Raw genomic sequence first — 12,609 nt, 5'->3', positions numbered from 1 at the left:
GATCTGCCTGTTCTGCTCCCCACTCTGTCTCTGGTGAAGCCTCTCACCCTCCGCATCTCTGGCCTGTACCCCAGTTCTGTATGAATAAAAATAAATCTTTAAAAAAGAAAAGATACATTTTAAGAGTGACTTAGTGAATAATTTATGTGCTCTCCCCCCCCACCTTCCCTCATGATAATCTTGGAACAGAAAATGGAAGTCACACACTCAAGATGGTGACACAGAAAGGCAGAAGAGGCTCTCCCTGGTGGCACGCGGGTTAAAGCACAGCACTGCAAGTGAGCTGCAGCTGCTTCAGTGTGAGTTAGATCCCTGCCTGCCCTGGAGGTGATCTACATGGCGCAGCTGACTTCTCCTGACCCGCCTGCTGCTCCCCTCAGCAGTGTACTTCATTGATCTGCCTGTTCTGCTCTCCACTCTGCCTCTGGTGAAGCCTCTCACCACCCCTGCCCCCCTGGCCTGTACCCCAGTTCTGTATGCACAAATAAATAAATCTCCACTGACCTGCTGCTGCTACCCTGGCCCTCCACAAATCTTTTATATGTGAGAGAAATTTATTTTTACCTTGCTAGCATGAAACATAGTTTTTAAGTGGTAGACTCTATCAATCTTAATGAGCAGTTCCATTCTATGTTCACCCCAACTTTGTAGGGCCCAGGCTAGGATTAAAGGTGGTGGTCACTAATCTATGGCCTTCCCCTTTCTCTTCCCACCTCTGGATTTGCTACTTTGTGTGGTTATCCAGGCCCATGTCTAAGCTCACCCTAGAGCAATTTGGCTACTCTTGAGACCTAGGGTTCACACAATTCCTACCAGGAGGAAAGGGCTCAGGAAGAAGTTGGTGTAGGCTCTGGAAGTGGGCTCAGGGACATTTGGGCAGGAAATCCTAGGGTGCCAGCACCCCAGGAAATGCTCTAGTTGGGGGGACATTTCAGGTGGCATGTCCCTTTGGCCCTCTGACCTCTTCATTCTGTGGGAAGAAGCGTCGTCCTTGAAGCACAGAACCATCCCCCCTCCTTATCTTTCTAACTTCTCATTTTTCAGGCCTTAGCTGGGAAGCTGGTTCCTTCCACAAGCGCTCCCTCATTAGCACCTACAGCATGGGTTAGGAGACCCCTTTCAGTGTTCCCAGATACCCTGTACTGCCCTAATACAGCACCGCTGTCACCAGAGTATACTTGTTTGTAAATTAATTTGTGGGTTCCCTACTAGTCAGCAAATTCTGGAGGGCAGAAACCAATCATTAAGGTTGTGTCCTTGTCACAGATTTCTAGCAGGAGCTCAATAACATATGGAGAGATGAGTGGATGGTTTCTCTTAGCGACAGCCCTGTGACACTGGACTGTTGAGAGAGGTTCATCTTGCTTCTTCTGACTGCGTTTAGAAACAGCCTTTGGACATATGTACTGCATACACACACGGAATGGATTGGATTTTTAAGGGAAAAGATGGAAAATACTTCCATTTTTATGATCGGAGAAACTCAGACTATTTTACCCAGCTCAGTTCTCATTAATAAAATAGAAGATCACATCTCATCTGAGCTCTTCAAATTAATCTAAGATCTGATTGTCCCAAAGCATTACTAATTATATAGCCACATCATTTATATTATAAAATTGGAAATGACACACACACCCAGTCACAAAGCGATGGTTAAATAAGCTATGACACTCAACTGGTGGATTCATGAGTCTTCGATAATGGTGCCTAAATATAATCTGATGTTCAAAGGCAAGACATAAAATTGCATGTGGAATCTAACTGCCATTCATGCAAAACATGCAAAAATATAGAAGATAATATAGAATATTACTAGTGGCTGTTGATGTGTTAGAACTATAGATGATTTCTGTCTATATTTCTGATGTTTGTTTTCTTTAATCTCTTTTAATATTTTACTCTCATGGTGAAAAATCAAAATCAACAAACTGTTTAATTATTAATTGGAAAATGTCCTGTTGTTTCTGCAATAAGATTTTGGCTACTGAGGGCCCTCCCTGGTGGGAGGGGTTGGAGTGCAGCACTGTGAAGCTGGCCACAGTTGCTTCAGTGAAAGTTCGATCACTGGCCGGCCAGGGAGGTGACCCACATGGCACGGCAGATCTCTCCTGACCCACCCGCTGCTCCCCTCAGCAGTGTACTTCCTCAATCTGCCTGCTCTGCTCCCCACTCTGTCTCTGGCGAATCCTCTCACCCCCCACATCACTGGCCTGTTCCCAGTTCTGTAAGCATAAATAAATAAATCTTTAAAAATATATTTGGCCACTGATACTGAGTATGTGCACCAGAAAGCACTATATTGAGGTGAAGAGAAGAAACCCTGTGGTGAAACCAGCAGCAGCAGGGAATGGAAACACAGGACTCCTCTGGACTGGCAACTGCCTGTGTAAAGCGAAGAATCCCTGAGCTTCTCTTCTTACTGTGTGCCAGGCTTTTCAAGTACTTATTCCCCCCCCTCCCCATATATCTTTCTGAGAACTAGTTATTATTACTCCCTTCTTACAGCTGAAACTGAGCATCAGAGTGATTAAACTGTGCTAGGGTACAGAGGAGCCACAGTCTGACCCTTGGCAGTCCATTTTTTTAAGTATGGGAGGCTGAGGGCACAGTGAACACATTTCTGTGTGGCACTTCTTTTTATGCAAGGATCTCTGGTATCAGACAAAGCCACTGCCTCCATTTCCATTTTTAGGCAATTCTACATGGGTCCTTGCTGTCAGTGGCCACTTGTTCCCCATATTACCTCAAGGTTCTAACCAAAGTGCAACAGATACATTATCACTTTTAAAAACATATTTATTTATTTATGCATCCAAAAACTGGAGTATAGGTCATAGGTGCGGGGTGTGAGAGGCTTCACCAGAGACAGAGTGGGGAGCAGAACAGGCAGATCTATTGAAATACACTGCTGAGGGGAGAAGGGGGTGGGTCAGGAGAGGTCCGCCATGTCATGTGGGCCAGCTCCCTGGCTGGGGATCGAACTTGTGCTGCAGTGGCTGCTGATAGGTTCATAGAGCTGCGCTTCAACCCGTTGCACTACCAGGCCCTTCTTTTCACATAAATCTATTCCTCTGAGGCAACAAGTCCATTTACAAATTTACCGTAGACCAATGTGAATACAGGCTATGCCACTCTTAGTTAAGCGCTGGACAGTGGTAGCTTTCTACTTGCCAGCACAGTTACAGGGGACTCCTGAACAACGTAGGGGCTAGGAACCCTGACACCTTGAACAGTCAAAAATCCTCACATAACTGTTGACTCTACCAAAACTTAACTCCTAATAGCCTATGGTTGACCAGAAGCTTTACAGATAACATAAACAGCCAATTAATACAAAATGTGTATATGTATTATATAGCCTCTTAAAGTAAGCTAGAGAAAAGAAAATCCTAAGCAAAAAATCCATTTTTTGTACTGTACTGTAAGATACAGTACACTGTATCTTACACTGTCTGTTTAGAAGCAGTCCATATAATAGCGGACTCCTGTAGTCCAAACCCGTGTTTTTTCAAGGGTCATTTGTTCGGACAATATTTCTGTATTTGCTGGTTGAAAGTAGGTTCACTGGCAAATGCTGGTGAATGGCAATGGACACGGTTAGTGCACAAAAACACTTTGATCTTCAGCTCATTTTCTCTGCAAACTGGTGAAACATTTCCAGGAGTGGGGGGAGGGGAAACTTCACTAGCAGTGAGTGCAGGAGACCAGAGCAAGACTCCTGGAGAGAACCCAGTTTAAAGGAGCCAAATGTGCTAAAGTAAAGCACATTCCTTCTCCCCATCATTCCAGAAAAACATGAGTGGTGAAGTGAAGAACTACAGAAACAGATTCCATAAAATCAGTTGTGTAGGTTGGTCTGCAGGAAATAAAACTGGATTTAAAGGAAATATGTTTCAAAATAAAATGAAAAATAAATATGTCAATGGGGAAAACTAGATGAGTAAAGATTTAAACAAAGAAAGTCTTAAAATTAAGATAAAGATTCTGAGGCATACCGCAGGGAGGAAGACAGATCAAAACAACAGAGGGAGGAGCGCAAGGAGCTGTGGTGATGGATCTCAGGTGCTGTGGTGGTAGAGAACTACCAGGACTACATGGAGGAGAGAAATCAAATACTGTACAAAAATGAACAACGGTGGAAGAAAATAAATAAATTATTTAAAAAATGAATGGATAAAAATAAGGGTACATTATTAGGGTGAGCACTATGAGAACTACATGGGGATGCTATTGCACCCCACTGCGTTCCTTGTCTCTGCCCCCTGAGGGACAACTCCGTGGTGTCTGTTCACTTACTTTCTCTGGAACCGGACCACAGGGTCAGCCAGCAGGTCAGTGACGTCAAGCTTTCTCCCCTTCTCAATGACATCTCGATGCTTGCGAACAAATAGCCACCCGATATGGGAGAAGAAGAAGCCCCGGCGGGCGTTGTGAGGGTCGGCATCGGTCTCTGAGTACTTGTGGTGAACTCGATGGTCCCTGGACCACTCGAAGATGTCATTCTGCAAAGAGAGTGCAGTCCTGAGTGAATAGACAAAGCTCCCTGTTGTTTTCTTGAGAGCTTCTCAGAACACTCCTCGTGCGTGCGCGCCCCCCCCCCACCCTCTTTCCCCGCCCCATAAGGCCTCACCACTTTTATCCCATCCTAACCAACCCTCAAACTCAGGTTCAATCCCCGCTGCTAGTCTGGAGTAGTCTGGAGAAGTTTACATCAAAGTGTACAAGAGTACATTTTCACTGAGCAGGGATTTTAGTTTGTGTTTGAGATATATGCACGGCAGGGTCTAGGCTAGTAGGGAACTAGTGGGGAAACTGGATGAAAGCTTTGGTAGCAGCTATTAAAGTGTTCTGTTTAAGTTCAAGTCAAGAAAAGAGTAATCCAGATGGAGGAGAGACAACTTCAGTATGAAGGAGAGTTGGTCCTCAGGCTGAATCTCTGCTTTGCCTTTCCATTTTTAAAAAAGATTTATTTATTTATGCATACAAGAACTGGGATACAGGGCAGAGGTGTGTGTGGGGGGGTGGTGAGAGGATTCATCAGGAACAGAGTGGGGAGCAGAACAGGCAGATTTACTGAAATACGCTGCTGAGGGGAGCAGCGGTTGGGTCAGGAGAGGTCTGTTGCGCCATGTGGGTCACCTCCCTAACTGAGGATCGAACTGGTGCTGCAGTGGCTGTGGCTAGCTTCATAGCACTGTGCTTTAACAGTGACACCCGGGAGGGCCCTTTACCTCCCCATTTTTAGTGGCTTTCACATCCTTCACATCTGGCTTAACAGAGAGTGGGAAGTCAGTAAAAAGTCAAAGAGCTACATCTTCAAATCTTTGCAGATGACCACAGAACAAATAATATTGTTTGAGAATTGCTCTAGTAGAAAGGGAGGAGAGATAATTTTGACTCCTTGAGAAGTCTGTTATATCTACCAACTGAAGAAATAGCAATGCCTGTGGTCCAGGGCAGAACTCACTGGATACCAAGAGAAATCCCAAGAGAGATTCTGGTACCCAAGAAGAAGCAGCATTCTGTCAAACTCATAGGTGGTGTGGGGTTCAGACACTCAAGGGAGTACAGCCAGTTGATTCTCTCAGGATGGGAGACAATGGGAGGGCATCAGAGAGCTGGAGGTCCTGGGTGAGAGATCAGAGGCAAAAACCAATGGCATGTAGACTGCTATTATTCATGATACTTTGTCTATAGCCATGGACCAGTGAGATCTGTAGACCTGAAATTATAATTAATCTTAAAATCTGATAATGCTTTCAAAACATTAAAAAGGCAAATTAGGTTCTGAAACAGTGGTGTGGACAGGAAATTAAAAATTATATAGCATACAAGCCTTAAAAGCATAATGGTAGCAATTTTTATTCTATACCATTCAATGTCCAGTCATGTTCTCATTAGCATTTTAGCATTTCAGAGAGAATGGCTTTGTCCTGCTGATGAGAAGAAAAGGTCTGTTTTATTTTTGAGTTCCAACTAAATTTTTTTAATCAAAAGGGGGGGTTCATTGAGTTTTTGGTTTCTCAGGATCACCCAATACTGCCTGAAGTCCACACAACCATGCTTATCTATAGTACCACTGACAACTTTTCAAATTTGCTTAATACTTGGGTAATGGGACAGAAATGGAGGAAGAAAGGCCTTAAATATATGCTCAGTTTTGAATCTAATAGGAGAAAAGGGGTATCTCGCAGTCTCTGTAAAGCAAAAATTATAGACTGACTTACTGTGTTAAGAAAAGAGGTCTTTTCATTTTACCAATGTGTTTAAACACAGTGGTTGGAAAGAGTGAAAGCATTTATTATTTATAATCACAGGATCTGCAGTTGGGAAGAAATTGCAAATGTCATTCAAGACTGCAGTCCAAGAAGTAATTTATTCCTTCTGCATTAATTTATTTCTTTCATCATAATGCGTTTCTGAATATAGGAAGAAAGGACAGTACTTTGTCCCAGTTTACAGATAGCAAAATTAAGGCTTAGAAGACTCAACTTGATCTAGTAAGGCAAAATAATAATGCACCAAAGATGATACACCTATTCTTAGCTCACATTCCTTACAGTGAGATATATCCCTTAAACATAGGGAAAGAGAATCTTTTACAAAGAATTATCATTTTTCTAGCTATTTTGTATCTTTAATGTATTCTTATGCAATTTTATACATCCCAAGTAGAGAATTTCAAAGGTTTACATTATTGTCACAAACTTAAAACACTGGGCCCTGCCTGGTGGCTCAACAGGTTAAAGCTCAACACTATGAAGCTATCCACAGCCACCTTAGTACAAGTTCGATCCCCAGCCAGGGAGGTGACCCACATAGCATGGCAGACCTCTTCTGACCCACCCACTGCTCCCCTCAGCAGTGTATTTCAAGCAGTCTCCCTGGCCTGCTCCCAACTCTGTCTCTGGTGAATCCTCTCACTGCCCCCACACCTCTATCCTGTACCCCAGTTCTGTAGCATAAATAAATACTTTTAAAAAATAAAAAACAAAATTAAGCACTGTACAATAACAACAAAAGCAAGACAAGTTGGAACAAAGATATTTATTTTTTTTAATTCCTTTTACCTGAATACCTTCTGAGAGAAGCCATTTAGACTACAATAGTGGAACGAAGCCAGGGTTTTGGCTAAATTTCAAATAATGGCACACACAATCGAGCCAATAATACTTTAAGGTGTGTGTGTGTGTGTGTGTGTTTATCCTTTGTTAATGTCTTTTTTTTTTTTAATTTATTTGTGCAAACAAGAACTGGGGTATAGGCCAGACATGGTGTGAGAGGATTCACCAAAGACAGAGTGGGGAGCAGAACAAGCAGCTGTACTGAAATACACTGCTGAGGGGAGTGTGTGGGGAGGGAGCAGCCGGCTAGAGGGAGAGATCTGCTGCTGTGCCATGTGGGTCACCTCCCTGGTTTGGGATTGAATTTATACTGCAGTGCCTCCAGATAGCTTCATAGTGCTGAGAAGTAACCCCTGCGCTACCAGGAAGGCCCTGTTTTAGATTTGTTTTTAACTCCAAAGCTGAATCTTGTGGAAAAGAGGAAAAGCGATTCAGAAAACAAGATATAAATCAAATACAGGTCAGCAAGGGAGCAAATGTTGTTTTCTCCCCACTTCTTTGGAGTAGCTGGGGAGAGAAGCAGGGAGAGGAGCCAGCCAGCCGGTGAACAGCTTTTGTGTTTGCTGAAAAGTTGTGTGTACCTAGGGTGTGTTTAGTACAGTCAATATATGCAGGAGGGAAAGCTGAGGGCTGAGGAGGAGGGAGAGCTGGCTGGGCAAGCCTGGCAAGGGGAAGAGTACAGATCCCTGAAGCAGCCACCCCAGAGGGGCTATATCCTGGTACCTCTTCTCTCTACACATTGATTGCTATTGCCTAGAACTATGTGACCCCCTTCATCTTTCTTGCTTCACAGAAAAGGAAAAAAAAAAAAAAATGGTGGCGTAGAGACACAGGAATGTTCAGCAAGGAGCTGACCTTCAAGTCTCTGTATTCTGGTTTAAGCCCTTGTGCACATATTGACAGGAGCAATTCTTGTCAATGGACACAGCAGCCATTCTTCAAGCCTAAATACTTAACACATTCTAACAAATCATTAGCAAGTCATTAAATTGGCTTCTTGGAATTTATACATAACAGTTGGTTCTGGTCAGTCACAGTTTTAGTACACAACTGGCCATGTTTCCTGAGAAAGAACTGAGTGGTGAAGGGAATTACCCAGGTGCTAAAAGCCTGGGTATAACTGAGGCCCAGGTAGGTAGGGGGAGGAGAGGAAAAGGAGAGAGTAGATTAGGAACAGGGAGCTCAGGTGGTAGGTTTTGCTCTCTGAGAAAAAATTCCTATTTTCTGCAGTCTGAGAAAACGGAGAATGTAAGCCACAGAGGTAATCGAAGTTGTCCTTCTAGTCACGTTTAAGAAGTTTAAAGTTCAATTTTAGTAATATGTTTTGATGGAGGAAGAAATACAGGGGAGGCATCACGAGACTGAGTCACACAAAGGGGATGCTTAGAAGGGGCTGGTGCAGCAACTCACACAGACACAAAATCACGGTCCTCAGGCACCAAAGCCCGGAAGCCCCCGGATGTGGGGATGTCTGTAGGGGGTCCCAGCAGGTAACAGACTGTTGGGGGCTGTGTCTGAAGCTCAGACCCAAAAGGTAAAAGATAAGAAGGACAGGGTGATGAAGCTCATCCAGTCCTCTCAGATTCTATTCAAAGTCAACCAAGCTAGGCTCACCAGGAGGGAGCCCCTCCCAAAGAGAAGCTGTCTGTATCAGGGCAGTCTCTCCACCAGCACGGGGCAGCCACTCCCCTGCCCACCTGTGCCTACACAGGTGCTTCTTCCCACCTACTCTCTCCCTCTGCAGGGCAGCAGCCTCCTGCCTGCCTGTGACTTGTACCATGCCGGGGTTTCTCTGCACTGACCACCCTCACGACCACCCGCCTGCAAACATGTAAGTCTCTCTCTACATATCTGTCCCTTTCGGGGCATCGCTTTCTGCCCACTTGTACCTATGCAAGTGCCTTTTCTCTCCTGTCTCTTTGTAACAAACTTCCTCTTTAGATATAACTGAGTCTCTGTCTCCTGAAGAATCTCGCCACGTGCCACTGAAATGGGAACTCTGGTGAAACCTTTCCCAGACTGAACCCAAGGACCCCGAACTCAAAAAATGACATGTTTTATTTCACATAATATATCTAAAAAGTATCACTTTTGACATGAGATCTTTTACATTTTTTTTTTCTTTAGAAGTCTTGAAGTTGGGTGTTTACTTCACACTCCTGGCACATCTCAATTTGGTCTATCTACATTTCAGGAGCTCGGTTGCCACACATGGAGAGTGGCCTCCAGTACAGGTTGAACTCATGGCTAGGACACTTTCCTATATATGAGATAGATTTTGAAGAGTTTTTTAAAAAATTCGAAATTGCTTACTACTGAGAGAGCAAAATTGATACAAGCTATGTGAAAGGTAAATAGGAAGCACATGTCCAGAGAGTTAAAATTGTGGCAGACTGATGAAGTACACTGCTGAGGGGAGCAGTGGGAGGGCCAGGAAAGGTCTGTCAAGCCATGTGGATCACCTCCGGGGTGGTTATCGAACTCATGCTGAAGTGGCTTTAGCTTCTTAGTGTTGTGCTTTAACCTACCCGTTGTGCCACCAGGGAAGGTCCTGTGCCTATCTTTTAATTTAGCAATTTATTTTCTGGAACTTACCTCAAGGACATAATCTGGTTGTGGAAAACAATTTAACCAGATGGTTACTAAAATAAAGACTTGGGAAAACCCTGAATTTCCACATAACAGGATTTCACTAAGTACCTTGTTTATAATTGAATACTATTCTTGACTGTTTATGTGTGTAATAGAAGTTTCTAGAGAGAACTCTTAAGAAAAAGTCTAAGGTCTACCGCAGGATAGGAAATAAGAATAACTACTTTTATGTTTACCTTACACTCTCAAACTTTTAACAAGAGCATCTATGAGTGTGGCATTAAAAGAACTTATAAAAATGATACTGTGGCCCTCCCTGGTGGCGCAGTGGGTTAAAGCACAACACTAAGAAGCTAAAGCCACTTCCGCATGAGTTCAATTGGAGCCTGGCCTGGAGGTGACCCACATGGTGCTGCAGACCTCTCCTGACCCGCCTGCTGCTCCCCTCAGCAGTGTACTTTGTCAGTCGGCCTGTTCTGCTCCCTATTCTGTCTCTGGGGAAGCCTCTTACCACCCCTGCACCTCTGGCCTGTACCCCAGTTCTGTAATGCATAAATAAATAAATCTTTTAAAAAAATGATACAGTAACACTGACATGGAGAGAGGAACATAACTGCATGAAAAGCAGTTTGTAAAGGAATATAAACTGCAGGAACCCAATTTTAATAAGAATGTGCATTTAAGCAAAGGAAAAATAAAGGAACTATATAAATCAATTTGTTAATAGTGGCTATAACTAGGAAGTGGGACTGTGGGTGATTTAAAATTTTTTCTTTTGGTGTGTTTGGATCTCTTAAATTTTATAATAAACAAATATTTCATTTCTAGTATAGGGGAAACAAGTTTGTTCTGTTTTTACATTTCTGTACCCAGCTTTTGCTAACAGTTCCACATTAGGAAAAACTCTGGGAAACTATCAGATTCATTTAGTAATCCAGTCAGTTAGTATATTTTTCTAGCACTTCCTTGCTCTCACTATCACAAATCAAACAATCTCACCTCTACTGAGGTAACAGCGCCCTTGCCTGAACCTTTCCTAAATCTTGTACTTATAGACTTCACTACTCATCATAATATCCTTAAATGGGGTCCCTGCCGAGACTGTAGAAATTGAAATTGATCATATGGTCATTTTTCCTCATAAGCACAGCTTTTGAGCATTACCTGGGACTTGAGCAAAGGTAATCAATCTCATAAGCACCACTGAAGCAGTCACAAAGCAACCCGCTCTGTCAAATCTACTATCCCCCAACTTCCTATTACATTCAAAATAAGTTCTTGAATCTGGTCACCTAAACAACATTAGGGGAAATGGTCTTTGAGGCCCACATGATTTAGCAAGCTGAAGGCTACACATAAATGCATTTAGCTTGCCCCCTTCAACAGATCTGACACCAAAATCACTGGCTGGTCTACCCCCAGGATAGCTGTGCAGAGACACTTGCTTCTGACCAGACACTAATGTGGTTGTTCTTTCCCCTAATTCATTTTTGTGGCTGTTTAAAGTTCCAAAAGAGAGAATTTACCAGGTGGCCCTAAAGGGAATGCCACTTGTATTCATAATGCAGCTCTGTTTCCAATCAGCACCGAAAAAGACACTAGAACCTATATGTCAGCTAGAACAGGGACGTCTTAGAGTAGAACATGTGTCTGGGCAAAGTCATTATGTAAGGGCATCAAATGGAGCTGCCTCTGCAGCTCCATGGCCAGGGCCTCTAAAGTTCATTTGAAATAATTTACTGCTATCTCTGGCTGGCATTTAATCTCCTCCAGTTCAGATGCCAACATTGCACATTCAATAGTAGAGAACATTTGGTGCTTTCCCCATAGTTGCTATCAGGTCAACAATGATTCCCCTCCAGATAACACTGACAACCTGTAAAAAGAATCCAGAAAGTCCCCGAGAAAGTCTGGCAACCATCTACCCCACCTGGCAAAGTGGGGCTTCTAGAGAACAAGTCTCCACCTGCTGGCAGTCAGGGTAGCTAGGTTTTAGAAGCTGGGAAAGTTGAAAAGTCAACTTTCTAAAAGGCTCTCTAACAAAGCTTAAAGACTGCAAAGGAAAAAAAGGGCGTTGAAATCCTCTGTTACTCCATGATTTCAATCTCTTACAATGAGAATGTATGTAAACGAGACATTAATATGTTTTAAAATATATTTTTAGCACACATTTTTTAATATGGCTTGGATAGGTCTCTTGGTACACAACTTAACCCTGTGAGTCTTTCCAATGTGAATTGTTTTGGTCACTGAGACAGCCGTTGTTCTGGTCTCTGTGCCAGCTCTCCTTTACTCAGTGAGTCAGAATTTGGAGGAAGAAGGACCAAGAAAACAATGTCCAGAAGCAGTAGACACTCCTCTACCCCAGTCCTTAGTTTTTAAATACCATTCTCCGCTAGAATGAGTCAGAATTCTAGAGAAATGACTGATGCTAAGACTAGGGCAGGAAAAGTACAAGAAGTATATTTGCTGAGCCAGAAAACAAGGATGGGCTCAACATGTCAAAAAGGACAGAGGAGGCCAGTTGTAGTGCCTCCTGTCAAGCAAACTGGGAAAATATGGGCATTAAGATAAATAATAGCAGTACTAGATTAAAATCCATTTAGTTAAATAAGAATCCTTGAGATCATAACAAACAAACAAGATGTAAAATGCTGACTAACAAGTGTAGAAGAAATAACAGTGTTAGTAAGTGACCCTTTGCAGGTGCCATGACAATAACTGATGCAGGCAAGAATCACCTATGTATGCTAAAAACTGCTGGAGCCTCCCTGGTGGCGCAAGGAGTTAAGCTGAAGCACCATGAAGCTTTCCACAGCCACTAAAGCATGAGTTCAATCCCCAGCCAGGGAGCTGACCCACATGGTGCAGCAGACCTCTCCTGACCCAC

At 43.3% G+C, this 12,609-nt stretch overlaps 1 protein-coding gene across 1 annotated transcript in view; it reads right to left on the bottom strand.

The window, feature by feature from the left end:
* SCD5 (stearoyl-CoA desaturase 5) overlaps positions 1–12,609 on the bottom strand; it is a 159,177-nt gene that overhangs the window by 33,342 nt on the left and 113,226 nt on the right. The window contains exon 3 of the mRNA XM_004681171.2: positions 4,300–4,505. Within this exon, the coding sequence (XP_004681228.1) occupies positions 4,300–4,505 (206 nt within the window). The remainder of the gene's footprint in view (positions 1–4,299; positions 4,506–12,609) is intronic.

This window comes from Condylura cristata, unplaced genomic scaffold (assembly GCF_000260355.1).
Source record: "Condylura cristata isolate star-nosed mole 26May11 unplaced genomic scaffold, ConCri1.0 scaffold00012, whole genome shotgun sequence".
In the NCBI taxonomy this organism is placed as follows: Eukaryota; Metazoa; Chordata; class Mammalia; order Eulipotyphla; family Talpidae; genus Condylura; species Condylura cristata.
The sequence above is the reverse complement of the archived record's forward strand: the minus strand, read 5'-3'. Positions and strand labels throughout refer to the sequence as shown.